Genomic DNA, 27,830 nt, shown 5'->3' with positions numbered 1-27,830 from the left:
CTCGACTTTCATCGAGCGGCCCGAAGTGGCTTTCATTGCCCTCCGCCCCGGCTAGTCTCAGCAATGAAGATAGAACGCACCAAGGAAAGGACACTTGGAAAAGACAACTTCCGCTCCCTCGAATCGTCCGCTCCCTCGACGACCCTTCCCTACTCCACCGCGAGTTTCATTTCGCCTCGCCGCCTCCTGCCACTTCAACAGGAAATGCCATGAACGCGAGCAATAGGAGGAACAGCCGGAATGATCTTGGTTCCTCGACCTCAGCGGTTCCCTCCTCGAAGCTCCGCTTCCCTATCTTCTCACCCCCTGAGCTCCAAATCGGACACCTTACTTGCTGCATCTTTCTTAGTGGCCTCTGGGATTCGTCTGCCCACACCAGTGGAGGAGAGAAAGTCTAGGATGACCTGGCTACACCGTTCGTCAGCGAAGAGGTCTCGGATATTGAAGCGGTCTTTGCCCCTCCCTGTCTCCTTACGGACCTATGCCTATAAGATCTTTTGCGGACTTTTCCATTCCTGACAGGATTCGAGAAGATGCTCCCGGATCTGGGCCTTCTAGCTACACCATCCACAGCCTGAATCTGGCCGGCTCTTCGTCCACTAGAGGTACTGGCCTGTCAGGCAGAGCCGGGGCTTCAGCCGATAGGATGTTGAGTACTCGCTATATAAGGAGAACAGCACGGAGCTCATCACACCAGATCACGAGTGCTATGGCATGAAGCGGCGCATTGTGATGTGGCAAGGGAGCTGCACAACAGCAACGTGTACGGCAATTATCGACACGAAACCGAGGTTCTTTACAGCCAGAATGAAACCAGGCACCATAGCATGAAATTCGGCGCTACAACAGGGTATGCTTGGACAGAATCGCATGCATCACATGGTCATCACTCGCACGCGATGCCGAAACACTGACGAAAGAAGTTGAGATGTGTTGACTGATGTAGGGAAAGTGAGCCGGAGAAAGTGGATACCATTTCCACCAAGCAATCGAGTGGCAGCCATTTCAATAGTGCCTTTGCCCGGTCGTGCAGCCGGCCGTCATTTCGGACGGTTTCTCGTGGTTGTCAATTTTGCAGGATGACTTCCGGTATTTCCTTCTCGTCCTCACTATCGATGGATTGGTTACCGCATGGGTCGCCTGCGAGGAACGGACATATGGACGGTGACTTTGCCAGATACATCATGGCCAAACATCGGTAATCCGACACTCGGCACGCACTCGATCAGTCATCCCTGGGCGAAATGGACATCCGAATCGTTCACTCCAACACGGAAGAATTATTTGTCGTCAACAACTAAGTACTCAGAAGTAGGATACTTTTTGTTTGTTCATTCATTGATTGCATGCGACCTATCTTGATCATGGCAATATCGTCTACCCATGCACCCCCCGTTTCCACGCCACTGTCCAACTAAACTTTCATCAGGCGGCCCAATGTGGCTTTCCCTACCCTCCGCCCTGGCCTTTCCCGACAGTATGTGAGCGCACCAAGCAGACACAGAACTTGGAGGAGGCAACGATTGTTCCCCGCCACGTCCGCCTCCACCGCTCGCCCCGCCCCCGCGTCCACCTCCACCGCAAGTCTCTGGTCCGCTATTCTACCTCGCTTGGCTTCTCAGCTTCAGCGCCCTCCTCCTCAGCTTCGGCACCCTCCTCCTCCTCCTCGAGTCGCCTCAGCGCCGCTGTATCTTCCCGCTCCCTTAGCTCCCACTCGGATACCTCGCTTGCTCCATCTTCGTCACCGGCCTCTAGCATTCGTCTACCCACATCAGTGGTGGAGAGGAAATCCAGCATGGCCTTGCTGCATCGCTCGTCTGCGAAGTGATCCCGGATTATTTGAGGAGAACAGCACGGAGCTCATCACACAAAATCACGAGTGCTAAGGTGTGAAGCGGTGCATTGTTTCGTGGTAAGGGGGTTGCAAAAAAGCACAGTGTACGGCAATTACGACTCGAGCCCGAGGTTCTTTACAGCAAGAAGATGAAACTAGGCACCATAGCATGAAATTCGGCGCTACAACAAAGTATGCTTGGACAGAATCGCATGCATCACATAATCATTACTCGCACACAACGCCGAAACACTGACGGAAGAAGTTTAGATGTGTTGACTGATGTAGGGAAAGTGAGCCGGAGAAAGTGGATACCATTTCCACCAAGCAATCGAGTGGCAGCCATTTCAATAGTGCCTTTGCCCGGTCGTGCAGCCGGCCGTCATTCCGGACGGTTTCTCGTGGTTGTCTATTGGGCAGGATGACTTCCGGCAGTTCCTTCTCGCCCTCACTATTGATGGACTGATATCCGCAAGGGTCGCCTGTGACGCACGGATATATGGACGGCGATGATCGGGTGGATGGGTGAGAGGTGGGAGTTCTGCGTCTGCCCTGCTGTTTCGGACGGTTGGCTGGGTCTTCCGTGCCTAAGTAATGCGGGCACCCGTTTGCCTGTGACGACTATTGATGGTGGTGTCCAGGAAGGAAAGAATCGCTCGGAGTGGCTGCAGTGGCTGTATTCCCGTTGGGCTCGGAGGAAGTCGCTGTTCCACGGACGACGGTGAAGAGGGCTTTTCTCGCCACGTCCCATCGTTTGATAATGTGACGAGATCTGTCCAGGTCGCAAGCAATTAGGTACTGAGTGAAAAACAAAACTAAAACCGAACCGTGGCTTGAACCAAAAACCAAATTCCTCTCCAGCTTCCTCTCCAGCTTCCCCTGAATTTTGCCATAATCCGTACGACGTCGCCTGAGAGCTATCCGTCACCTGTGCCCCTTCTCCGATGTAGCCATCGCCAGCGCGGTCATCGAGGCCATGATAGTTCATGCCCTGGAAGGCTCCTGGTGATTCCCATTGCCGATTGAACAAAAAGCTTGGTTTCCTTGTCATCGTTGACACCTCCTCCATTCTCGAGGTCCTTGTTGGCACTCTTGGCCATGAGAATGCGTAAGGGGAGGAAGCCCTGGTAGCCAAAGAGCAGGACTAGGGTAAACAGGCCACCGTGAGCGAAGCTGCCGATGACAAGAAGGGTGAATCACCAGCTTGAGGGGGAGCAATTCTTATTGTCGCGGTCGCAGTGCTTGAGTTCGTGGTCGTGCTCCCGGAGAATGGAAGCCAACAAAACGAAAACGTAGAAGCTTACCATGAGGAACAGAAGAACGATTGACTGGATCACATGGGTCCGCATGGGGAGGCCGGGATGGTAAAGTTGAAGGTGAGGGTGCTGGTAAGGAGTAGTAGCGGGATTCGGCATGGTGAGTCTTGTCGGTGGGGTTTTGTGGGGTTGTGTGAGGTTGTGTGGGGGAATGTGGAGGGAATGCGTTGTGATACAGGTTGTAGGTGATGTAGTAGAGAAGGTGTAGTAGGGTCGAAGATGGTTGTTTAAGAGCGAAAGAGATGCTGCTGCTCGCCGTGTCAGGATTAACTAGCAAAAACACTCGAAAGCTTCTTCATTGCATATCACTTAGAATCCTCATTGCAACACATGTAGGCATTAGAGTTGTTATGGAACTAGCGTAGTGACCGAGCTCGCGGCCAGCGGTCAGAGACTCTGGGGTGGAACCGGATGTGTGTTCTAGCCTGCCCGGCAAATTGGTCTTTTTATGAATAGGCCGGTCTCTGGGACAAGAGACTGGTTATGCGAGCAGACCGGACTGCCGATCGAGAAATATTCTGGGCAGACCGGTCTGTGGTGATATGCTTTCTCGATGGACCAGCTTGCCGGGAGGATTGTGGTCGCTAGGCCAGTCCATCAGGAAATCTTTTACGAGTAGAACAGCCTACCGGACGTAATCTAGGTATGTGCAGATACACGGACATCGTAACAGGGCGATGGAGTGAGGTATGTCAGCAGTCAATAATATCAGTCAGTACGTTTCTATCGACTCAATACTCAAATCTTTACACCCCGCTCATCAGTGAATCTACAAGTCATCCCGGCCTCAGCTTTTCACCCTCTTTCTATTTCTCACACCCATCCAATTCCCTTTCCGGCTTCCTCTCCAGCTTCCTCTCCAGCTTCCTCTCCAGCTTCCTCTCCGGGCCTTCCTCTCCAGCATCCGACTGGATACGACCCCCGATTCCGGAAGGCCTTTTTTGTGTTGCATGTAGTAAACCGAGCCCTTTTCTGGCTAGATGCTGCTTGGGCACCTGAGCGGAGACTGCGACGGCCTATTGTGGATATTGGTAGAACAGCAGCGGCTTATGGACTGTTCTGTCCATCGATACTGGAAAGTTCGGATGAGGTATCTGTAATAGCTTCTGCTATTGCAATAAGGGCGGCAGTGTTCTACATAGTCCAGTCCGTCAGTCCTGGACCTTGGACCGGACTGGACTGTATCTCGGCAGTCCGTCCGGGAGCGGTAATCGGACGGACTAGTCCAAAAGAGTTTGAGGTCAGGACGGACTGCAGTCGACTGCAGTCCAACGCCAAGAGATGGAGAAAAGTGTTTTCCTTCAGTAATCGCAAAATCATGCCAAAATAAGGCAGAATAGAAAAACGATGGAAAATATGACGTGATGGGAAGATGCCGCACCAAAATGTCACGTTATAGGGAAGAGTTTTTTCGGCGGAGTTTGGCGTAATCTTGCGATTACTAGAAGAAAAATATTTTCTTCATATCTTGGCATTGGACTGCAGTCCCCTCCAGTCCTCGGAATCCATGGACGGGACGGACTACTTTTCGGCAGTCCGTCCAGTCCGGACTGCAGTCCCGACCGGACTATGTAGAACACTGAAGGGCGGTGTATGCAATTCGCCGTTCTTTTTTTTTGTTCAGTCATTAATTGCATGCGACCTATCTAGATCATGGCAATGTCATCTACACGTGCGCCCCCCGCGTTTCCACGCCACTGTCCAGCCCAACTTTCGTCAAACGGTCCGATGTGGCTTTCCCTGCCCTCCGCCCTGGCCTTTCCTGAAAGTATTTCTCGCCCCGGCGCCCTCGAGTCGTCCCACCTCCACCGCAACTTTCTGGTCCGCTATTCTACGCCGCTGGACTGCTCAGCTTCAGCACCCTCCTCTCCCTCGGCTTCGGCACCCTCCTCCTCCCCCTCCTCCTCGAGTCGCATCAGCTCCGCTCTCTCCTCGTTCCCTGAGCTCCCACTCGGATGCCTCGCTTGCTGCATCTTTCTCATCGGCCTCTAGAATTCGTCTGCCCACATCAGTGCTAGAGAGGAACTCTAAGATGGCCTTGCTGCATTGCTTGTCTGCGAAGAGGTCCCGGAGTTTGAAGCGGTCTTTCCCCCTCCTTGTCTGCTTCGGGACTTCTGCCCAGAGTCGTTTGCTGACTTTTCCATTCAGGGCAATTTTAAAGAGGTGCTCCCGAGTTTGTGTCTTGTAGCGGCACCAGTCGCAGCGGGCATTCGGGCGGCTCTTGCTATGCAATTCGCCGTGAGCTCAGAAAAGACGTCAATCATGCAAACATCGAGTGAGAAGAAGTGAGGAAGTCTGCAAAGTTCTTCCACGAGCAAATTGGGCATTCTCTCGAGTCCGAACGAAAAAGGCGGAAAATACAGCTATCAACATTCAACAGAACAGCCAACCGTTTTATTTCGGATACCCTCTCACGACTTAGGAAATTCGTGGTGATCATTCCATTGGCTTCGTCGTCGCGACTCAGGACACCGAATCCGAAGTAAGCAAAAACCACAGCTATTGACACCCAACAGCCAACCATGTTACGAGAGCTACATGCACGCACTACCAATGCCAGCCGACAGCAAGTGCTACCTAACTCATGAAGAGATGTGTCGCGATGGCAGCAGGGGAGGGCACTCCACAACACAATATATCACTCGTCATAATTGAAGCCTTGCCGAAATATCCTTTGGACTTGCTCGCCCAGCCTCTTGCTAGCGGTGCTCTCAGCAGTGGTGCTCTAGGCGCGGAGGCACCGCCGGGGATCGCCTTTAAAGTCGGTGCCGATCGCCACCCTGGTGTAAGGAAGGCTTCCGGGAAACTACTAGAGGGATTGTGTTCTGGAGAGCTCGGTGATTGAACACATTCGGATTTTGGCAGGCAGGACTTCCGGCGGCTGTCGGTACCTAATTCTTGCTGGTGATAATTTCACATTCGCATTCGCCAATACTTTTGCTTTTGCTTTTGCTTCTGCGCACTTGGCTAGGCTGAGCATTCCGTTAATAAAAGGTCGAAGTCAAAGTCGAGGCGAGAGAGAGAGAGAGAGATCTTCAGTTTATTTCGCATGCACCTTATCTAGACTATTGCGAACCGCCACACTTCTTTCCTACCCACTCTCGCCGAATAACGTCAAAAGTCGAGTCGATTATAGTAGGTCGACAGACAGGCAGACGGAATCATCGAGTGACGGGAATGGAAAAAAAGAAGAATTATCTAAATCGAATATATAGGGCACGCAATGACCATTCACAATGGACATTGCGATGGTTTACGCAGCGTTTTCATACGCAATGAGGGAAGGGAAAGCTCGGGATTTGGAGGACAGGCATCGTCCAGTATAGTACTGCATTTCTTGTTTTCTCTCTGTATATAAATAATAAACCATCTATGTTGTCGGCTCTTTTGTTTCTCAACCAAGTAGTCAGTCAGTTCAACCACTTATTTCCCGTCTATCTCTCTACCACCTGTCCGTACGATCATACTTCCGCACCACCACGAGCTTCTCATATGAAGCCGTGTATTCCCGCCCGGGGCAGTGATCCAGCGCCCCTAGGGACCGTGGCGAGGTTGGACCACGAGATCTTAGAGTTAGATCCGCCGCGGTTCGGGATTGGCATGTCCGTTGGGACGGGGCCGCCCCGGGCAGGAATCTGCCATGCTGGTAAACCTCGATCTCTTGCCGGTTGGCTGGACATCCATCATCTCCTAATCTCTTCATCCCTCCATCCATCCATCATAAGTGGAAACTCCGACCCGCCGCCCCAGAATGCAGCGATGATGAAGTAGACGTCTGGCGGTCTGGTCGTATGGTTGTCCTTCTGAGCCCATCAAAGATGAAAGCCAAACAAGCCAGCCCGACACCGCATGAGGTCCTCACTGCCGTCGCCCTGCTCCTTGTTGCTACCCTCACTGCCGTCGTGGGGTCGTCGCCGACCGACCCAAGTCGGACGGAGGGATAAATAGTGCTCCCAAAACCACCGGGGTGGTATCTGGAAACTCCCTACAGTGATGTCGGGGGAGCACTAGGGGATTGGGTGGTCACATGGGAGGATGCCTGCCACCGTGCCTGTTGGCAACCTTTCGGGCGGCCTGCCGCCTGCCGCCAAAGCGGCTGCGGAACTGCGGCGGCGGCCCGGAAGTGGAATCTTCGGCATCGTCGGCATCGTGTGCCGGTTAGCGTGGATTTCTACAACAGTGATGCTTGTAGGAATGTAGCGAAGGTATGGGAGGAAGTGCTGTGAAGATGGAAGAAGGAAAGTGATGAAGGAAAGTGAAGAAACAAAGTGAAGAAGGAAGGAAGGTGGAGAAGGAGTCGTGGAGGTTTTGTGGTGGGGCGTGTGTGTTAATTGTGGGGCGAGTTCTTGGCAGGTCTGACCCTAATCATAGAAAGAGGGATGCGGCTGAAGCGGGAGTGTATGGAAGAGTACTCAGTAGTGGTGGTGGGTCCCACGCTAGCGGCATCGCTGGATGATTATCGATAACCGTATGTATCTACCTGGAGTTTAGATCAATTTCCCGGTCACATGGGCGTTAGTCCTTGCACAGAAATCTAGACTTCACACGGCGTTCTCCACATATGTAGGAGAAGTTGGAAGGGACCTCGGCTTGATCCGTGCATTTAACTAGCTGCGAATATTATCCGACAGCCCGTTATTTTCCACCCATTGCATGGTCCCACCACCAGTGCCCGGGAAAGCATGGCGCACCAGAAGCATATGTGCTCAGCATAATCTAGCAGCGTACCTATCAGCATGCCAGCATACCACCACAGAAAAGGTACCATACAAGCATAGCAGGAATGTCGTGGGTTGTGCAATTGATTGCAGCACATGTCTCCGAAATACCGGTAGTACATCCAAACAGGTCTACGCGTAAATAACGGCGATTTGTTGACGGAGGTGACTTTGTTGCGAGAGATGATTCAGTTGCGGACGATGATTCTATACAGGAGATGGCCGTGCCGGAACACACTCGACGATACTAGAGTAGCAGTGAGATGCAGCACTGGAACTCACTCGCTACGGCCCACCAGCCCGTGTTGATTGTCTCATGTTTGTCTGATTCATCCTTCACGGATATCACTCGTTTGCTGGTTTCCTTGTCATGCGTTTGTTGTACGGGTGCGTGGACGAGGGTGGGTACGGGGACGAGCGGGGGTGTGGAGGCGAGTGCGAACGGTGGAGACATGGTTTTGGGACCGGCCGGGGCGGAGGGCAGGGGAAGCCACATCGGGCCGCCTGACGAAATTTGGGTTGGACAGTGGCGTGGAAACCGGGGGGGGGGGGGGTGAATGTGTAGATGGTATTACCATGATCTAGATAGGTCGCATGTAATCAATGACTGAACAAAAAAAAGAACTGTTTTTCATGTGTTTGTTTCACGGCCGACTTGCGGATTGCTCATTTCTCACGTTCTCACCGTTGATTGTTCTCTCTTCTGTACAATTGAGGACTTGCTGTCTTGGTACCTATAAAAGGGCCTGATCCTGCCCACCTGGCTAGACTTCATCATATATATCCTCTTCGGCTGAATACTATCTCGAATATCTACCACCAAAAGTTCAACAGCCCGGGCTGGACTACAGGTGCCGGGCTGCGGGCTGCGGGCTGGCTTTGAATAGGTTGGGCTGTTGCCTGCGCTGCCCGCATGTGTCCCCCCATATGCCTGGCGCGCTCGATCGGAGATTGGACGACTCTCTGCGGGATGCGGATTCTGGTAGGCAGGACTTCCGGCTACCTAGGTACTTCTTACTGGTGAGTTGGCCTTCATATTCGCCCGTGCTTTTTCTTTTGCATTTGCTTCTGCGCACTTGGCTAGGCTGAGGATCCCGGCAAAACGTCAAATTCGAGGCGTGAAAGAGGGAGAACGGAAGAGTATGCCAGAAACATTGGAACCCACGTAGATAGTTGATCTTGTCATCCTGCCGTCCTCGTCTCTCGGCCACATAAATAGCAATTCTCGTCTCTCGGCCACATAAATAGCAATTCCCGCGTAGAGGATGACATTGTCCCTGGCACTGTATTTTTTCGGTTCAAGTCCGCGCAGGATAAAGAAGCCACGTCCGTTGTTCTGGCAGTAGCGCTTATTCGAGAGCGAGATGATCCTCGGGCCAAGCTCGGGCAGCAGGAAGGTCTTTCGTCCAACGGCGGCGATGGGCAGATTGGCCGGTATAGAAAGGAAATACAACAACCAGAAGCAAAACAGAAACAGGTACGCGAAGCAGAAAGCAAGAACCTGCATCAATTTATTGTCGCATATGGCCTTCTGTCCCGACGAGAAGTAGAGAATCAACCGAACATTGTCTATCTATCCATCCCTATCTCTATCATCCATATTCTTGACACCCCACAATCCAACTTCCACACTCTCCGGCATCCACCTCGGCGCCTTAGCATATATTCAACAACTTCCGCACCGCCACGACCTTCTCTCATGAACCCACGGATTCCCTCTCGGAGCAGTCATACAGCGCCCCCAGGGACAGTGGTCCGTGGGGACGGGGCCGCCGCGGGTCGGGCGGGCTGGTTCCCAGGTCCAATCTCTTGCAAAAAAGGTCAGCATGCCATTTTCCATTTTCCAGTTCTTAGTCGCCAAGGGTTATGAAACTTACTTTTTGAGAAAGGGAAGGGCAGATTTTCTGCTCTGCGGCAACAAAACAATAGGCCGGGGATCGAAACTTGAAAGATCGCAGTTGAGGGAGTGAGTGAGGTGGATGGAGAACACAAGCACACGGGGTGCCACGCTGGTATACCTCCTCTCTCCCTTGCTGGTCGTCTCGACATCCATCATCTCCTCCTCTCCTCATCTCCTCATCTCTTCCTCTCTTGATCCTTCCACAATAAGTGGAAACCCCCACCCGCCGCCACCACCACCACCGACTCTCAGAGTGGCGGCGGCGGGTGGGCATTGATGGTATTCGTCTTTGCGATTACTCGCGTCAATCGACAGAGGCGATGGCGACAATGAGGTCGACATCTTGTCCTCCTTCTGGACCCATCAAAGATGAAACCCCAGAAACAGAAACAACAGCGCCGCATGAGGTCGCGGACTCGTGGTTGTCGCCAACCTCACACCCAAGTTGGACGGCGGGAGAACAGTGCTCCCAAAGCCACCGGGGTGGTATCCTGGAATTCTCGACAATGATGTCGGGCGGCGCACCAGGGGATTGCGTTTATCTTGCCGGCGGTGATCGTTGTGGGAGGTGCGTACCGGTAGTTGTATTCTGAAGGTGCGTAGCGAAGGTATCGATCGAACGAGTGATTGTGAAGATGCAAGAAGGAAAGTGAAGATGGAGGAAAGTGGAGAAGGAAAGCGAAGAAAGAAAGTGAAGAAGGAAGGAAGGAAGGAAGGTGGAGAAGGAGTTGTGGGGTTTTGTGGTGGAGCGCGTGTTGATTGTGGGGCGAGTTCTTGGCAGATCTGGCCCTACAAAGAATCCTATAACCCTAATCATAGATAGGTGGATGCGGCTGAAGTGTGACGCGGGAAACACGGCTGAGCAGTGAGTAGGAGGGGGTGGTGGTTCGCACGCTAGCGGGCCCGCTTCTACCAGCCGAAGTCGGGGCACGCCATCACGCGAGCACCTATTCAAAAACTGCTCACGGTGGAGAAGCCAATAGAAAGCCTTGTGGGTGAAGGTCGGGAAGGAGACGGAGAGAAGGAAAGAGAGGTGGTCGATCGATAGTGGAGTTGTTCGCTGACGAGCGGTGTAGCGAGGCAATCCTAGAGTTTCTAGATCGAACGACAGATGTGGGGAGGAGAGCTCCACCAGACCTGTAGGAGGAGGAGGAGGCAAGCATTGCCAGATCTGAGCATTGCATCGGGAGCAGAGCAAGAGTGCCCTGGCCAGCAGGGTACTGTGTCTGCGCCGTGCGGCCGGTGCGAGGAAGTATGTAGGTAGGTAGGAAATGAGGATATGCGGTGATATTTTCTTGGTGCGATTACTTTTGTTATTTGTTTGGCAGGCAGGCAGGCAGCGGTGCGGCATCGGACTGGTCGGTACCGCGGCTTTCACCTGGAATGGTCAGGGCGGACAGGAAACGGAGTTCGCAGGTTCGCCATAGTCTAGATACATAGGCTGCATGCGAAATAAAACAGGAAGATCTCTCTCTCCCACGCTAGCTGCATCGCTGGATGATGATGATCAATAACCGTGTCGATAACCGTATCTACCCGGATTTGGATCGGTTTCCCCGCCACATGGTGATCCGGATCCACATGGGGAGCTAGTCGATGCACTGGAGTCTGGACTTCAAAGTTCACACAGCGTTCCCGGGGAACTTGGTGGTCGCCATAATCTAGTAAGGCCGCATCCGACAATAAACTGATGCTCTCTCTCTCTCTCTCTCGTGATAGATAGGCAACAAGCTCACGCCGGCGAGACGAAGGACAGAAGAGAGAGTATTGAATGTATTGTACAGATATAGGAAACGGGCTCACGCCGGCAGCGCCCTCTAGAAGGAAAGACAGAAGAAAATAGAAGGATTACATGAAATGTAAAGCTACTCTACCAAAAAGACAAGTCCACAGTGGCGGAAGCATGGCCGCAAACATTCGTAGGCCTCAATGATCTCCGACTTCAACCCCTTACCGGCGGCCCATCACCATGTGTTTAGCGCTACTAAACAGTCGTTCTACCTCTGCAGACATATGCGGGAAGTGACTATGTTGCAATTGTTGTTAGGATACAGGAGGTGGCCGTGCCGGATCCACCACACTCGACGATACTAGCAGTGAGACGCATCATTGGACCTCACTCGCTACGGTCCACCAGCCCGGGCTGGGCTACACACACCGGGCTGGGCTACACACACCGGGCTGGGCTACACACACCGGGCTGGGCTACACACACCGGACTGGGCTACACACGCCGGGCTGGGGAGAAAAAAATACACCACCATCCCCCGACATCACACACGCATCGTTAATTTTGCCAAGACCTAGCGACGCTAAACCAACCCCAGTATCGAAACCGACTTCCTTTCGCCACTCAACATCACGATGTCGAGCCCGGCTCAGGAACAAGACCCAGCGATAGCCGACAAGCGGGCTAGACAGCTGGCGGAGGAGGCAGACAGTGCCTCGCAGATGAGAGACTTACTTCTCCCTCCCCAGGGAGGAGACAAGCCCCTCAGCAGCGCACAGAAGAGAGCAGAGGAAATGAAGAGGGTGGGTAACGAGGATGATATTTTTGGGGCGGGTACCCGTGAGGGGACCCCGCTCAGAGAGCGACTTCAGGCAGCGAAGGACAGGGAGACGCAGGAAGAAAATTTAGTAGGCATGGAGCTGACCCTGAGAGGGATGCCGGGCGGAGACACTGGGTCAGAGAGCGACTTGTCAGAGCTGGCAGAAGGCGCATAGAGGGACGAGGATCGGACGAATAGCAAGAGCGGAAACCGGATGGGCACTCCCACCCACGGCCCCACCCCCGCGCCGGCCACACCTACCAGAACCCGAAAGAGAGTAGCAGTCGGCACTCCGCAGCCGAAGCACACGTCGGCCCGACCGGTGCGAGCCCTCCGGCCGACGATCAGTGACCAGCAAGCGGCCACAATGGAGATGCTGTCAGCCATTTTGGCTCGCATCCAAGTGATGGAGGACGACCTTGGAAGGAAGACTGCCTATTTAGCGGAGGTGCTGAACAACCAAGAGGAAAAATGGACGAAGCTGGGCGAGGTGCTGGCGAAACTGACCGAGACAATGGAAGCAACCCAGCTGACTTTGGAGTCCCTGGACCGCTACGAGAGCACCTCCTGAAACTGCTTCAGGGGTTATCAGGTTGAGCAGAACAAGGAAAGGCACGAGCACTGGAGACAAGGCCACCTTATGGGGGCGAGAGTCAAGGGTCTGTGGGACGGGAACCGTCTTCACTAAGTGGAGAGGCCGGGCAGCAGTGTCGCCCTGCCCCAGCGGCGCAATCCGTCCCCCACCCCCACACCCTCCGAATACCTCTCTCAGGAGCTGCGAAAGGAGCAGAGGGCAGCCCCGCTGCAATCCATCTACTGCAAAGAAGCCCAGAAGAGGATGGATCGGGAGATGGAAATAGAGATGCGGGCGGAAATGAAGACGAATATTCAAGTTCAACGTGGGCTTGAAGTGGACAACAGGAAAAGGGAAAAAGAGAAGAAAAAGCGCAGGGAGGAAATGGACAGGGTAGCGGCACAGACCGCAGATGGAGACGCCATCCTGGCGAGAGGAGACATCACCAAGGCGATCCTCATCGAGGCGGCCAGAGATGCAGAGATGGGAATAGACGGGGTGGACGGAGGTGGATTGGAGGAGAGCATGCATGCACCCAAGATCCTGCCAGGCGGCACTCGTACGGCTGATGACCCTTCCGCGGCGAAAGGGCCCTCCTGCCACCGACCAAACGGGCGCTCCCGTGCCAAAGCGAAGGGGAAAGGACAAGATACAGCAGTCGCCGTCCCAACTCCGACTGAAATCCTCAAACGCCCGGAAATACTGGCGCGTGAGGAAAAAGCCCGGAGGCAGAGGTTGGTGGACGATGAAGTGGAGACCTACGGCAGAGTGTGGACAGCGGTCAACTACGCTACGTTGAGCCCTGAAGATGAGGCAGAGGAGGAAGCGCTACAAGAAAAAGAGCGCACGCTCGCCGCAGAAGAAGACAGATGGCCGAATGAGATCAGCTTGTCGGGAGATAGGGCACACGCAGCAGGCTTGCCAGCGATAGAAGAATGGAGAGCGAAGGGCTGCCCAGCGATTGGCCGAGACCCCAACATCATCGCGAGACAGGCGCCTGTTATGACACCTGAAGCATCACAGACGACCCCTCCAAAGGCAGGGCTGGGGGCCATCCCACGCCTGAAGACGACATACGCAAACGTCACAGCAGGAGCCCCACCCACCGACCAGCCAGACGGCTTTATCCAAGTGGGCAGGAACGGAAACGCAGCCAAACCTGCACCCCAAGCACCACCCGAAGCACCGAAAGGGTTCGTCAAGAGCGATGATCAAAGAATCACCTTCGTCAGAGATAGCGTGACACCCTTCCCAATGGAGATAGAACAGAACATCACCTCCACTGTGAACATCGCCCTGCACGTAGCAGGCGCCCCCGGGCACATCAGGCTGGAAAAAGCTAAACGCAGCTACAAGGGAACGCTCACAGCAGCAGCCACTCGCGGCGCAGCTTCAGCAATGCCCATCCGGTACAAGGCCCAGATCCTGGCAGCAGCAAGAAGGGTGGATGTGGGAATTGTGGACATCGGCACCAACGAGACGTGGACGCGCATAAGAATCTGTTACACCCAGCGAGCTGGCCACATACCTCAGGCATATGGGAGTATATCAGTACCGCTGTTGGTGATCATCAACCATTACCTCGGTAAGACGTGCAGGTTGTCAAAGGTTATCCTCCGTGGCCGCCATAGTAAAAGCATACTAGTTGCCGTTTCCCATACAAATAAAGTTTTATTTGGGGGTCAAAATAACCCTCGAACGGTCGTGCCGGACAGGCGAGGTAAAACGTATCCGGATCCGGTGGGTATATGAGGGGAAGCCTGTCATCTGTCAGTACTTTGGAGAAGTTTGGATCAAAACTCGTCGAGTTGCATATACATACTTCAGCAGTCATACTGCGATTGCTGCGGCACTTGAGACACGTCACAGACAGTTAGGAGACACATACTATCTGCGAGATAGTAGTCACCGGAAGTACACGGAAGTCATCGGGCCAATAGGCTGCGGCTCCGTCGTTTATAGTCGCCGACCAACTCAAGGGTGCATACGAGTTCAGCTCGGAAACACTAAAATCGAAGATAGACAAGGGTTCGGTACCCGAGACCCAGTGCCTAGAACCATCGACCACATCTCGTACGAGATACTCATGTGTATTACCGAGGTAATACTCTCCCGAGCGCTCATAGTTAGACATCAGGCGGGGTGAGTCGTGTGACTTTCTTTCGTAGAGAAGGCATCGACTACCATCACTGGGAGTTAAGCCATAAAAATCAGACATTGTTACTCTTGACTTTACTCTTTCTCCCTATTCGTGATTATCCGATCATCAACCCTTTTCAGTTGTTTCCAAGAACAAGCCGCCGTGCGAATCAGTTGGGCCTCCACGTTCACTTCACCGCCATTGTACAAGTGCTGTTCTCTTCTGACCAGTAGACTGTCTTTGCCCGCTGCTGTGAGCGTGCCAACTGTGAACCACCCCGGTGTTACACAGGAGGCCAGAGCGGTCACAGGAAACTTCAGGGCCACCAACCTAGGTGCTCTCTCCCTGGAATCAGGACTGAGACTGGCCACATCACAGCTCAACAACCGAGACAGACGCTTCGCCCTGAGGCTCATTAGCCTACCTAAGGGTGACCAAGCGAGAGAACTAGTTGGGGCCGACAGCCCCCTCGGACAACGACTAGTGACCTTCCTAGGGCACCCTGGGCGGACAGATGAAACAGTGCTACTGGACGAAGCTGAAGCATTAGACTGCACCATCACCATGGAGGAGGAGAAACTCGCCCATGCACATGCAGCAGACCAACAACCTCTGGGACTCACGATGTATACGGATGGATCGAGGCCGAACTCCAAGGCTGCCGGCTACGCAGTGGCCTGGCGCCACGGCACGGGATGGAAGAGACGCAAGGTGCATATGGGCCGCCAGTGGGAGGCCTACGATGCCGTATGCGCCACGATCGCCCGGGCATTGAAGGTAGCCGCCGATAGGCGGCACACACTTAGCAGAGTCACTATCTACACAGACGCACAAGCAGCCGTCAGACGGATGACCCATGGCAACCCTGGCCCTGGCCAGAAGTACCCCATCGAGGCACGAAAGCACCTAGCCACAATCCGCCGAAGAGAGCCAGGAATCACCATCGAAATCAGGTGGTGCCCAGCACACAAAGGCGTCCCTGAGAACAAACAGGCCGGCGAATGGGCCAAACTAGCAGCCAGCGAGCCGACCGCGCGCAGAGTGAAAGTCACCCGCCACACGTACCGACATGGCGCCAGCCAGCCACCACCAGCATCGCTTGCCTACCTGCGACGGGGTATAACGGAAACCCAGTGGAAAGAAGCGAAGGAATGGGCCGACGCTCGTATCACCCACAGAAAATACAGATTCAGCAGGAAGTCAGGCCAGACACCAGACGCGCTCCCAGCCTCCGCCCCCAAGCGCCTAACCTCCAGGTTTTACCAGCTCAAGACAGGGCACTGCCTCACCGGCCAGTACCTCCAGTGGCCGACAAGCTAACCAAACGCCCGCTGCGGCTGGTGCCGGTACAAAACTCACACTCGGGAGCATCTCTTCAAAAATTTCCCAGAATGGAAAAGCCAGCAGAAAATTTTGTGGGCACAGGTCCGGAAGCACACCAGGAGGAACAAACACCGATTCAAGATCCGGGACCTCTTCGCAGATGAACGATGCAGCAAGGCGATTCTCAAATTCCTTTCCACCACCGATGTGGGCAGACGGATGCGTGAGACCGCCGAGGAAGATACAGAGAGCGAGGTCTTCGAGTGGGAGCTCAGGGACCGGGAACAGAGGGAGGCAGAACTGAGACGAGAGGAGGAGGAGGGCGCTGAGGCTGAGGAGCCAGGCTCCGGCCCGCTGTCCTTCCCCACACCTTCCTTCATGGCCTCCCTTTTGGAAGAGGCAGGAAGCGGCGACGACCAAGAGGGACGAGTCGAGGAATTGCAATTTGGTTTTTCCTAGCATCATCTCTTTAGGGCGCTCATACGTTGCTGGGTCAGGCCACGGTGGGGGCAGGGAAAGCCACATCGGGCCACTCGATGAAAGTCGGGTCGGACAGTGGCGGGGAAACAGAGTGTGCACATATATTGCCATGATCTACTTAGGCCGCAAGCAATCACTGACGAAACAAAACAAAAAAGGAGAGAAAAAATATCATTAAGTCGTTCCAACTTGATACTCCATTGCCGCGCACCACCATCCTGAAGTTATTAAGCCTCTCGGGACACTAAAGTACAGGAGGGACCCCTTCCAGGACCCGAGTGTGTGTGTCCTGTCAGGAGAGCTGTGTCGGTGGTCAGATAACTTTGCTCTACTGGGTCCGGATTCTGGCAGGAAGGACTACCTATCGGGTGGCTATAGTTACCGGTAGGTGATTTTTTCGCATTCGCATTCGCCCCATGCTTTTGCTTTTGCTTTTGCTTTTGCTTTTGCTTTTGCTTTTGCTTTTGCTTTTGCTTTTGCTTTTGCTTTTGCTTTTGCTTTTGCTTCCACCCATTTGGCTGGGTTGAAGATCCCAGGGTAAAACGTCAAATGCGAGGCGACAAAGAGTGAGAACATCAATTTATTGTTGCATGCAGCCTTAGTAGACCAGACTATTGCGAACCGTCACACTCCTTTCCTGCCCACTCTGGCTGAATAACGTCAAACGTCGAGGCGATTAGAGAGAGAGAGAGATCTTCCTATTTTATTTCCCATACAGCATATCTGGACTATGGAGAACCAACACACTCCTTTCCTGCCCACTCTGGCCGGCTGGGGGTTAGGAACCCGTTACCAGCCAGCACGATGTGGCGCCGCTGCCTAACAAATAAAACAAATGAAATCGCACCACGACACTTTTACCGCTCATCCTCATCTCCTGCTTCTTCGCACTGGACACAGACACAGTACCCTGCTGGGCACTCATGCTCTGCCCCGATGCGGTGCTCGCCTCCTCCTCCTCCTTATACTCGTCCAGGTCTGCTGGTGCTTTCCTCCCCACATCCGTCGTTCCCAGAAACTCTAGGGTTGCCTCGCTGCACCGCTCGTCGGTGAACACCTCCGCTATCAACCACCTCTCTTCCCTTCTCTGCGTCTCCTTCCGGACGTTCGCCCACAAGGCTTTCGGCTGACTTCTCCACCGTGAGCAGTTTTTGAAGAGGTGCTCCCGGGACCGCTTGGTAGGCCTGTTGCACCTCCAGCAATGGTCATCATCCCGCTTCTTAATCCACTTCAGGTACTCCGCCATGATTACGTGACCTGTCTTCAGCTGGTAGAAGCGGGCGGCTAGCTTCTTTGGCGCTTTGGCGGGGAGCGGATCAGGGGTCTTTTTCGGAGGCTACCTGGTATCGTACGGCTGGTTTTTGATCCGGGTCCGTGACCACTGATGCGCCTCTCTCCACTTTTCATTGCTGATCCGCCTCTTGAGATGTGCCAGTGAGACTGGTAAGGGCACGTCACGCCGGCGTCCGTATCCGCTACCTTGCTGCAGCCAGTGTTCTACATAGACCAGTCCCGACCAAATTTGGGTATGGTCTGGTCGGTCGGCATATATCACGACCAAAAAAAGGTTTGGTCTGGTCGGTCGGAGACATATCCCGACCATAAGCTTTCAAGTCGGGTCGGGATATATCCCGATCGACCAGACATGGGTCGGATTTAGTCTGGTTAAGAAACAAGATTTGACGTCGGAAATGCTCTAAGACCGCCAGAAATTAACGAAAATATTTACGGCTGGTAGAATTAACAGTTAACCTGATGTCGGCCGGCCTAGGCCGACCTAGGCTGACCGAGGCTAGCAAGGTCGGGTCGGTCGGGATATGTTCCGGCCTACTAAAGCCTAGGTCTGGTCGGTGGGGATATATCCCTACCAGAAAAAGTTCTGGTCTGGCCGGTCGGGTTATATCCCGACTGACCCGTCCGGTCGGCGACCAGTCTGGTCTATTTAGAACACTGGCCGGAGCCATTCTACTCCATCGCCGTACGGGCTTTCCGCTGCCTGCGTGGCCCACCTGTCTGCAATCTCATTTCCTTCGATTTTCTCGTGAGCAGGACACCACCTGATCTCCACCTGGCACTTGATCTTGGCTAACCATTCCCTTGCTTGAATGGCATACTGTTGGCCTGGACCGACGTCGAGGGAGCTCATTCGCACTATTGCCGCCTGAGCGTCGGTGAAGATGGTGACGTGCTCCAGGCTCGGCCACCTTCGCTGTCTGTCTACTGCCATTTCCAGTGCCCTTACTATGCAGCGCACTCTGCGTCCTATGCCTCTTGGTTGTCGCCCATGTGGGTTTTGTATCCATGCCAGTTGGTCGGCCTTTTCCCCACACCACTGAATATCCGCAGCCGCCATCCTCCAACCGCCATCCTTCTGTCCACATGGTGAAGCCAGACCGCGGGGTTTCTGCTTCCTTCTTCGCTGCCTTCCGGTCTGCAATCACTGTGATGACATCTAGAGGTATGTTTTCGCACAGAAGTGTCTTTTCACGTCTTCCTGTGACTTCGAGTCATAGGCTGAGGCGCTTGCCCAAAGCGCTTGGGGACTGGAGGAGCAGGCCTGCCTCGTCGCCTTCTGGTAAGCTAGCGGACCGTGTCGCATACCGTTTTGCTCGGTTGTTGAGTAAGGAGATTGCCGGTCGCAGTCCAATTTCCAGCATGAGTTCGCCTTGGTTGGTACTCTTAAGGCACCCGGTAGTTGCTCGAGCCTGTTGGTTTGCCATTTTTTGAATCTCATTCGCGCGTCCGATGGTTCCCCGTTGCTGTTCCCCTTGCCTCCAGAGTTCAGGTCCGCATAGCGCCACTACCTAAACGCAGGCAGTGTTCTACAGAGACCAGACCGGTCGGTCGACCGGACGGGTCGGTCGGAATATATCCCGACTGACCATGGCTTTGGCCGGTCTGGATATAACTTGACCGACCAGACCTGATTATTTTCTGTTCGGGATACATACCGACCAATCAGACTGGGGCTTTTGTAGGTCGGAATATATCCCGACCGGCCCGAGCTCGCCAGGCTCGCTCGGCCCAGGTCGGCCGACGTCAGGATAACTGATAAGCTTATCAGTTGCAAATTTTTCTATCATAGTTGTGTGTGCGGAATGTGTCGATGACGACCGCAGCAGTACTGGAAGTGCTGGGCGTCCGGAATGTTGCTATAATTGTCGCAGAAATGCTGGCAGACCACAGAAATTCTGGCAGAGAAAGCATTAGCACGTGATGATGTACTAGAGGCTGTGGAATGTCTCAAAATCTGGCAGAGGGATGGGATGATTGCGGCGACTCGGGCGGATGTGAAGGAATTGGGGAGATGTTGGCCGCGCTATGCGAGGAGGATCTGGTGTAGAATAAATCATTGTAAAGATTACAAATTCCAACGTGTAAACTTTCTTAGCCTGACTTATCCCGACCTATGTCTGATCGGTCGGGATATATCCCGACCGATCAGACCAAGTTTTTTTTTTGTCGGGATATAAACCGACCGACCAGACCATGCCCAAATTTGGTCGGGACTGGTCTATGTAGAACACTGAACGCAGGCCACTTGTGTTCTCCTAACATTCTCTAGTACAAGCCCCATATTCCCACACAGCCGGCGTAGACGGTGCTGGGTGTTGTGGGCGTTCTTTATCATTGTCTGCTGGTGAGCCTTAAGGTTTAGCTCTGAGTCAATCCAAATCCCTAGCCATCGAGTTGCGGTCCGGTTGAATTTGATCTCATTTCCGTCCACCTCAACTGTCTGATCCCATTTGACTTTCTTTTTCCGCGTCAGCAGTATGGCTTCGGTCTTGTCGGTGTCGAAAGCCACTGCGTTTGGGCCATCCCATTCCTTTGCATAGTGAGCCGCGTTTCCCAGGCGGATGGCTACCTCTTCTTTATCCTTCCCATCAGTCCACCATGCCACGTCATCGACAAAGGAGATCGCTTTAGTGCCCGTTTTCTCTTCCACATATCCAAACATCTCTGATACCTAGATAGCAAAGAGTATGGGTGAGACCGGAGACCCTTGGGGTATGCCTGATTCAATGTCGTGCGGTTTGTCAGCTCTGCCTTCCTTCTCCAGTACGATCTGCATGTCTCTCATGAACGAATCCGTCCATCGAACCAAGTTGGGATCGAGGTGGAGTTCAGCCATCCGTCGGCACAGGTGACTTCTGCTGACGTTGTTGAAGGCTGACTTGACGTCCATCAGTAGTGCCCCAGCCATGCTTTTCTTTTTATTCTGCCATGCCTCCTGCGTCCGTGCGATCAGAATGGCAGCTCGTCGAGGCGATGAGGCAGATCGACACAGACAGGCAGACGGAATCATCGAGTGACGGGATTGAAAAAAAGAAAAAGAAGTATCTAGACCGAATAGCACGCGCCCTGTCCCGTCCGTGGTCCGCGGTGATAGGACCGGCCCGTGCAGGAACCGATTGACCGTGTACTACTGGTGCTACATGACGAAATTTACGTCGTCACAGCCTGGCGAACTCAAAAGCCAGGACGCGTAATGTGGGAAAAGTAGGACGTGCAATGACCATTCGCAATGACCATTGCGATGGCATATGCAACGGTTATACGTGTCAGATGTAGACGTCCGTTTGCTCTGGGGAGTCCTGGCGCCGCAGGTGGTGCATGTTGAAAATATGAGTGTGAGATTGATATCCTTCGGTGGCTTGATTCATTCGCAGAAACAGCGGATGACCAGCTGGACATACCAGATAGAAGCAGAAGCAAGTATGACAAGAAACAGGATTCTCGAGGCGCATTCGAGGCGCACTCGAGAAGGCGCAAAAAGACGCATATGACCAGTATGACCAGTGTGCAATACATATCTTGGACGAGCGACGACGACGGCTTTTCGTAGAGAACGAGACGAGAACGAGAATCGCAATAGCGCCGGAGCTTAGGCGTCCAAGTCATATCTAGTGCCGGACGACTGGCGTCTGGATCTTAGGCGTCCGGACCTTAAGCGTTGAAGCGATGGTTGGTGTCCTGAGGGTGATGGGGTCTACGAGCAGCCCCCCGACAGGGCGAGCCTGGAGGCCATCTACATAGCACATGTATATAGAGGACCTTCTGCCGCTGCAGAAGATAGGCGATAATCAAGACTTTATATTCCTATATTTGACAATACGCAATGAGGAAAGGGAAAGCTCAGGATTTGGAGGACAGATGTCGTCCAGTATAGTACTGCATTTCTTGTTTTCTCTCTGTATATGAACCCCGTTTATGTTGTCCACTCTGTTGTTTTTCAACCAAGTAGTCAGTCAATTCAACCACTTGTTTTCCGTCTCTCTCTCTACCTCCCGTCCGTACGATCATACTTCTGAGCAATTATACGATCGAGAACTGCTTGGGATTGCTATCGTTCTAGCCACTGCGACATACTCACTACATATATCCTCCCCTCCGCGCCTAAATCATCCGAACATACTAGTTCCCCCACTACCCCACTACCCCACATCGCCGTTTCCCCACCATCCAACTTCCACGCTCTCCGGCATCCACCCGGGCGCTTTAGCATATATCCAACAACTTCCGCACCGCCACGACCTTCTCATAAAACCCGGCATTCCCGCCCGGGGCAATGATCCAGCGCCCCAGGGACCGTGGTCCGTGGGGACGGGTCCGCCCCGGGCAGGGTAGGTCGGTTCTCAGGTCCAATCTTTCCACTCCATCCAACGAAGCAATCCCATCCCAAATACTTGCAAAAAATCAGCATGCCATTTTCCAGTTTTTAGTCGCCAGGGGTTAGGGAACTTACTTTTTGGGAATGGTAAGAGCACGGGCACACGGGGTGCCATGCTGGTAACCCTTGTCTCTCCCTTGCTGGTCGCCTCGACATCCGTCATCTCATCCTCTCCTCATCTCCGTCATCTCTTCATCCATCCACACATACACAATGAGTGGAAACTCCCACTCGCCGCCACCACCACCACCGACCCTCATTAGCGGGAACTGCGGAAGTGGCGGCGGCGGGTGGTCATTGATGGTATTCGTCCTTGCGATTACTCGCGTCAATCGACAGAGGCGGCGCCGATGAGATGGCTGTCTGAGCGTCTGGTCGTCTGGTCGGCCTTCTGAGCCCATCGAAGATGAAAATTCAAGAACTGCGACGCCGAATGGGGTCGCGGTCGTCGCCAAACGACCACCCAAGTGTGACGTCGAAGTGTCTCCAGTACTTCCAAACCCCACCCCAGACAGGCTGATGCAAGCGTGCCCGAAGAGACCCACGACGAAGCAGATTGTGAGCACGACGAGCACGGTCTCCACCACATCGAATCCGATGGACGAACTGTTGGACTTCCTACGTCCTTGAGCGTTAATATGTATTCACGTATTGAGTGTTGGGGTTCAAAGAGCACATACTTGAGTCTTGACTAGATGCTTGATTGACTTGGGTGGTGTTGGTATTTCGAATTTCGTGTAGCGAAGGTATGGAAGGAAGTGCTGTGAAGATGGAAGAAGGAAAGTGGAGAAGGAAGGTGAAGAAGGAGTGTGGGGGGTTTTGTGGTGGGGCGTGTGTTGATTGCGGGGCGAGTTCTTGGCAGGTCTAACCCTAGATAGAATCCTATAACCCTAATCATAAAAAGGTGGATGCGGCTGAAGTGTGAAACGGGAATGTATGGCAGAGAAGTCAGTAGTTACGAGGGGGGTGCACGTGACTCCCACGCTAGCGGCCACGACATCACGGCGACGTATCTGAAGTAGATAAAGAAGCGGGATGATGATCATTCGGTGCAGTGAGCCGATCCTACAGTTACCAGGAACGACGGATTTGCACGTGAGGAGGAGAGCTCCATCAGACCTGGAGGAGGAGGAAGAGGCAAGCATCGCCACATCTGAGCATCGCATCGGGAGCAGAGCTGAGCAAGAGTGCCCATTGCCCAGCAGGGTACTGCATCTGCGACCGCTGCCAGCCTCCAGGAAGTAGGAAATGAGGATATGCGGTGACATTTTCCTGGTGCGATTACTTTTGTGATTTGTTTGGCAGGCAGGCAAGCAGCGGCGCCGCATCGGACTAGTAGATACCGCCGTACCGGGGCTTTCACCTAGACTGGCCGCGCCAGGGCGGGCAGGAAAGGAGTGTGAAAGTTCGCCATAGTTTACATAGGCTACATGCGAAATGGAACAGGAAGATCTCTCTCTTTCTCTCTCCCACGTTAGCGGCATCGTTGGATGATTATCGATCACCGTGTCGATGACCGTATCTACCAGGATTTTAGATCGGTTTCCCCGCCACATGGGGAGCCACATAGGGATCCGCATGGGAGCTAGTCGATGCACTGGAGTCTGGACTTCACACGGCGTTCTCCGTATGTAGGAGAAGTTGGATATGGTCTCTGGCTTGATCCGTGCATTTAACCAGCTGCGGATCTTATCCGACAGCCCGTTATTTTCCACCCATCGCATGATCCCACGGACCACCAGTGCCCGAGAAAGCATGGCGTAGCAGTAGCATTTTCAGTATACATACTCTGGCAGTATATCAGCATACCGGCATTCCACAATAGTAGGTATAGCATACAAGCATAGCAGGAATGTCGTGGGTTGTGCAATTCATCGAGCACATATCCCCGACATCGTCCCTGACACGATACATCCAAACAGGTCTACGCATAAATCACTGACCTCCCCAAGAGCTTAAGTCGCTTCCAAAAAGGCAGCACAGAAAGAAAGAAAAAAGGAACACAGAAAAAAAGAAGACGCCCGCTCCAGTAAACTCCGTATCATGAACCCAATCGCACAAACCGCCGAGATGCCAGCGGAAGAACAAAGCCAAAGCCAAAGCCGACTGACCGCTACCACTTCATTTCCGTCGCGGCCTTGAGATCATTGACATTCAACAGATCGACTCCCATTTCGACCAGGGTGCCCCACACCTGGTTGCGCACGCTGATGGGCCACATAGGAGTGCTCCAGTAGCGCACTCCAATGCCGCGCTCATGCGCCGCCTTAATCTGTGCGGCAATCTTGTCCTTCATCTTCCTGCTCAGCCCGCCGGAGCCCCAATACACAGCGCCGATCTCCTTCCTGAAGCTCGCAGTGGCCATGAGCGAGTTGCTAGTATTGTACCGGCCGCTCGCCAGCCCGCTCAGTGGCGCGTCGTAGAAGTAATCGCGGTACTCGTGTTGCAGCATCAGCTCGAACGGCGCGGCGCCGCTGAGGTGCACGGTGACCTGTCCGCGGACCAGGTGCGTCCCGTTCCAGTGCGTCAGGAAGTTCCGCGGGCTGCGCAGCGGCTCGAGCTGCTGTATCACTACTGGCAGCGTGCTGGCGCCCGGAGTCTTGATGTCCACGTAGAGGTGCAGCGTCTGCTCCGGATCGACGTCGAAGATCCCGCGCAAAGGCTTCGCTACCGCGGCCTCATCTTCCTCCGACGACGACGAGCCGATGGGAATCCGCTGCGCTTGGTTCATCTCGTCCAGGATCTCGCGGATCGGCGTGACGTACAGCGTGCCGAAGGTGCGGTTCCGGGTCAGGCTGGCGGTGTCGTGGCCGACGTAGAGCTCGCCGGAGTATTCCCACACATCGGCCTCGACGGAGATGGCGCCGACGGAGATGGCGGAGTAGAACGGCACGCGGCGCCAGTAGTCGTTGTGCGAGTGGATCGGCTTGGGGTAGATGTCGCGCGTGAACGAGGTGGGATACAGGGTGCGCCAGTACGTCGAGGGGGACAGGCCCCAGTTGTGTAGGATCCGGTGGATCGAGAGCGTGGTCGGCGTGTTGGATGTGAAGGTGTGCTGGAGCGCTGTGGTGAGACAGCTGCGTGGTGATGAGTGTCAGCGGAACGTTCCGTAGAAAACAATCAGGATGGGATGGGGAACCGACGTCAGCGCGAAGGCGAAGAAGAGCACGCCGAGTGCCAGGCGGCCCAAGCGGCGAAGCTGAATGCTCGAAGGGTTCGTCGAGGAGGCCATGGCGGCGGCCACGGAGGATCGAGGATGTCGGTGGGTTATCGCGCTGTCGACAAAGCGGGGGACAAAGGGGGAGGTGGTTGCGCAACGGCGTGCCGATGGAGGTGGAAAGTAGTCCGGTTAAAGGCAGCCGGTCAATCAACAGAACATGGGCGCGAACACAAAAGAAGGTTTCGGGGCGAGGAGGAGGAGGATGAGATGTCGAACAGAGGGGAGAAAGCGGGGCTTGGGGGGAATGTGCGGGAGTATAAGTCGTCGCACGCTCTCCCCTCCTCTCCTCTCCTTGCTTCGGCTGGCCATGTCTCCTCTTTTCTCCACCTCCGAACCCACGCCGAGCAGATCACATTCGCGCATTACATTCGAGGCGGGCACGCAGGCTAAAAACTCGATCTCGTTAGCAGAGTTACGCGAAGGCTGCATACGCGTTGCAAACCTCAACCGTCCATCGCCAATCATCGTGATATGTGCGCGCAGGGTCCGGCCGTGATTGGTGGGATCCGCCGATCGGCTCGTCATGGGCAGAACCAAGGTAGGCCCCGGTTTCTTCCTTGCGCGAAAAGCTTGTAAGCTCCAGACTCTACAGAACCTTGGTTAGCCCACGTGTGCACGACGGCGAGCGCCCGCCAGCTGAACCCACCAAGTCGCATGTAGAATAGACGCCCCCACGAGGCGCTGCACGTGCTGACCGGCAGAATCTTTGGGTTCGGCGATGGAAATGGAGGCGAGATGAGGGGGCAGGAAATGGGTTGGAAGCGGTCGCTGGACACGCAGTCAAAGTAAGCAGACCTCGGTTCGAACGAAGGCCTTCTCTTTTGGAGAGGAGTAGATGATCTCGAGTGGAGATAGGTCGAATTAGAGTAGGCAGAGGACTGTATTTGACTCTGCCCTCGGTGCTCTCGGTACTCAGTGTCACCCCGCATTTGGGGGATAGGGCTGGGGGGCAATATGTATTAGAGTTGCTCGCGAGAGTGTCCTCCGTCGGGAGGTTAACCGCAACCTGGCAGTCCCTTCATTAATCGCGTGTAGCTTATCTGCAGTATGGTACCTTCTGCAATGTAGAGTACTATCGTGTGCTATATGTACGCACACTCTGCCTGGTCCTAACCGTCCTAACCGTCCGCCTACTCCAGCTGAGCGCTGAATCGAACGGCCATGTCGCGCATTGTCACATTGCGACCAAAATGCCCGAATTCGACACAATTTGTTTCGCCAATTCTGGCTGCTTGCATCATTTGTTCTCACCAAGAGTGACTGCTTACAGTAGTTACATACAACATCTATTGTCGCAAAAAAGAGATTCTGCAAACACGAGGCTCTGATGGCTTATACGCGTGGCTTCTGGAATGGAAAGCTTGTTCGGGCCGCAATTCCGTATGCATATCCGAAGCTCTAATGTCTTATACGCGTGGACTGGTGAGCTTATTCGTATCGCAAGTCCGAGCTTATTCGTGTCGTATGCAAGTCCGCCGTTTGCAAGATATGCATCGCTTTAGCGCCAAGCTCTTATTCGCTCATCCCAACCAATATGGCGGTCGAACGCCACAGCGATCTCAGCCACACACTCACCTAGAGTAGTCATCACAGCTGCACAGAAGCTGCTCGACCTCTTCAGTTTCTCTTCCCGTCTCCCGCTCGACACAGCCTGACATTCACACACTTGACATCTCTTGGCGCGTCTCTCCGCTTCGTAGATTCGGCAGACCAGCGCTAGGCTACGAAGCTTACTTCACGAAGCGAGACATGCCTGACAGCGGGATCACCATCACGCGCCGTATCCTAGCGTTCGAAGGCAGTGCCGCAGTGGTGACGGAATATTATCCGCAGCTACATAACTTCAATATTGGTGCTCGGTCTTGGCAGTTGCAAAGGACGGTTTTCGGAGGATAGCGTAGTCGTGTGCTTTTCGGTCTAGATATTTCTTTTTCTTTTCTTTTCTTCAGGTCCCGTCACTCGATTCTTCCGTCTGTCGCTGTTGAACCCCGCTCAACTGACTGCTCTGCAATGTACACGTACTGTACTACCGCTTCACACTTCGTCCCCATCCCTCTTTCTATGATTAGGGTTATAGGGTTCTCAAGAACTCTCCCCACAATCAA

The 27,830-nt window shown here is 53.9% G+C and overlaps 2 protein-coding genes across 2 annotated transcripts; one reads left to right on the top strand and one right to left on the bottom strand.

Moving 5' to 3' along the window:
- Positions 1-11,925: 11,925 nt before the first annotated feature.
- BZA05DRAFT_476732 (uncharacterized protein) lies at positions 11,926-12,888 on the top strand (the record flags this gene model as incomplete). The annotated part of the gene is made up of 2 exons (XM_051488269.1): positions 11,926-12,452; positions 12,516-12,888. The coding sequence occupies exons 1-2, from the start codon at positions 12,133-12,135 to the stop codon at positions 12,886-12,888; spliced, it is 693 nt and encodes a 230-aa protein (XP_051336037.1). The 5' UTR covers positions 11,926-12,132.
- An 11,552-nt stretch (positions 12,889-24,440) lies between these two features.
- BZA05DRAFT_156195 (uncharacterized protein) lies at positions 24,441-25,991 on the bottom strand. Its single transcript, XM_051479040.1, has 2 exons — positions 25,649-25,991; positions 24,441-25,582 (listed from the first exon to the last, which is right to left on the bottom strand). Exons 1-2 carry the CDS (start codon positions 25,735-25,737, stop codon positions 24,619-24,621), a joined length of 1,053 nt encoding a protein of 350 aa, XP_051336036.1. The 5' UTR covers positions 25,738-25,991; the 3' UTR covers positions 24,441-24,618.
- Between the last annotated feature and the right edge of the window lie 1,839 nt (positions 25,992-27,830).

Source organism: Tricharina praecox, assembly GCF_024521635.1.
Source record: "Tricharina praecox strain CBS 144465 chromosome Unknown BZA05scaffold_29, whole genome shotgun sequence".
NCBI lineage: Eukaryota > Fungi > Ascomycota > Pezizomycetes > Pezizales > Pyronemataceae > Tricharina > Tricharina praecox.
Note: the sequence above shows the minus strand (reverse complement) of the source record. Positions and strands in the feature narration are given on the sequence as shown.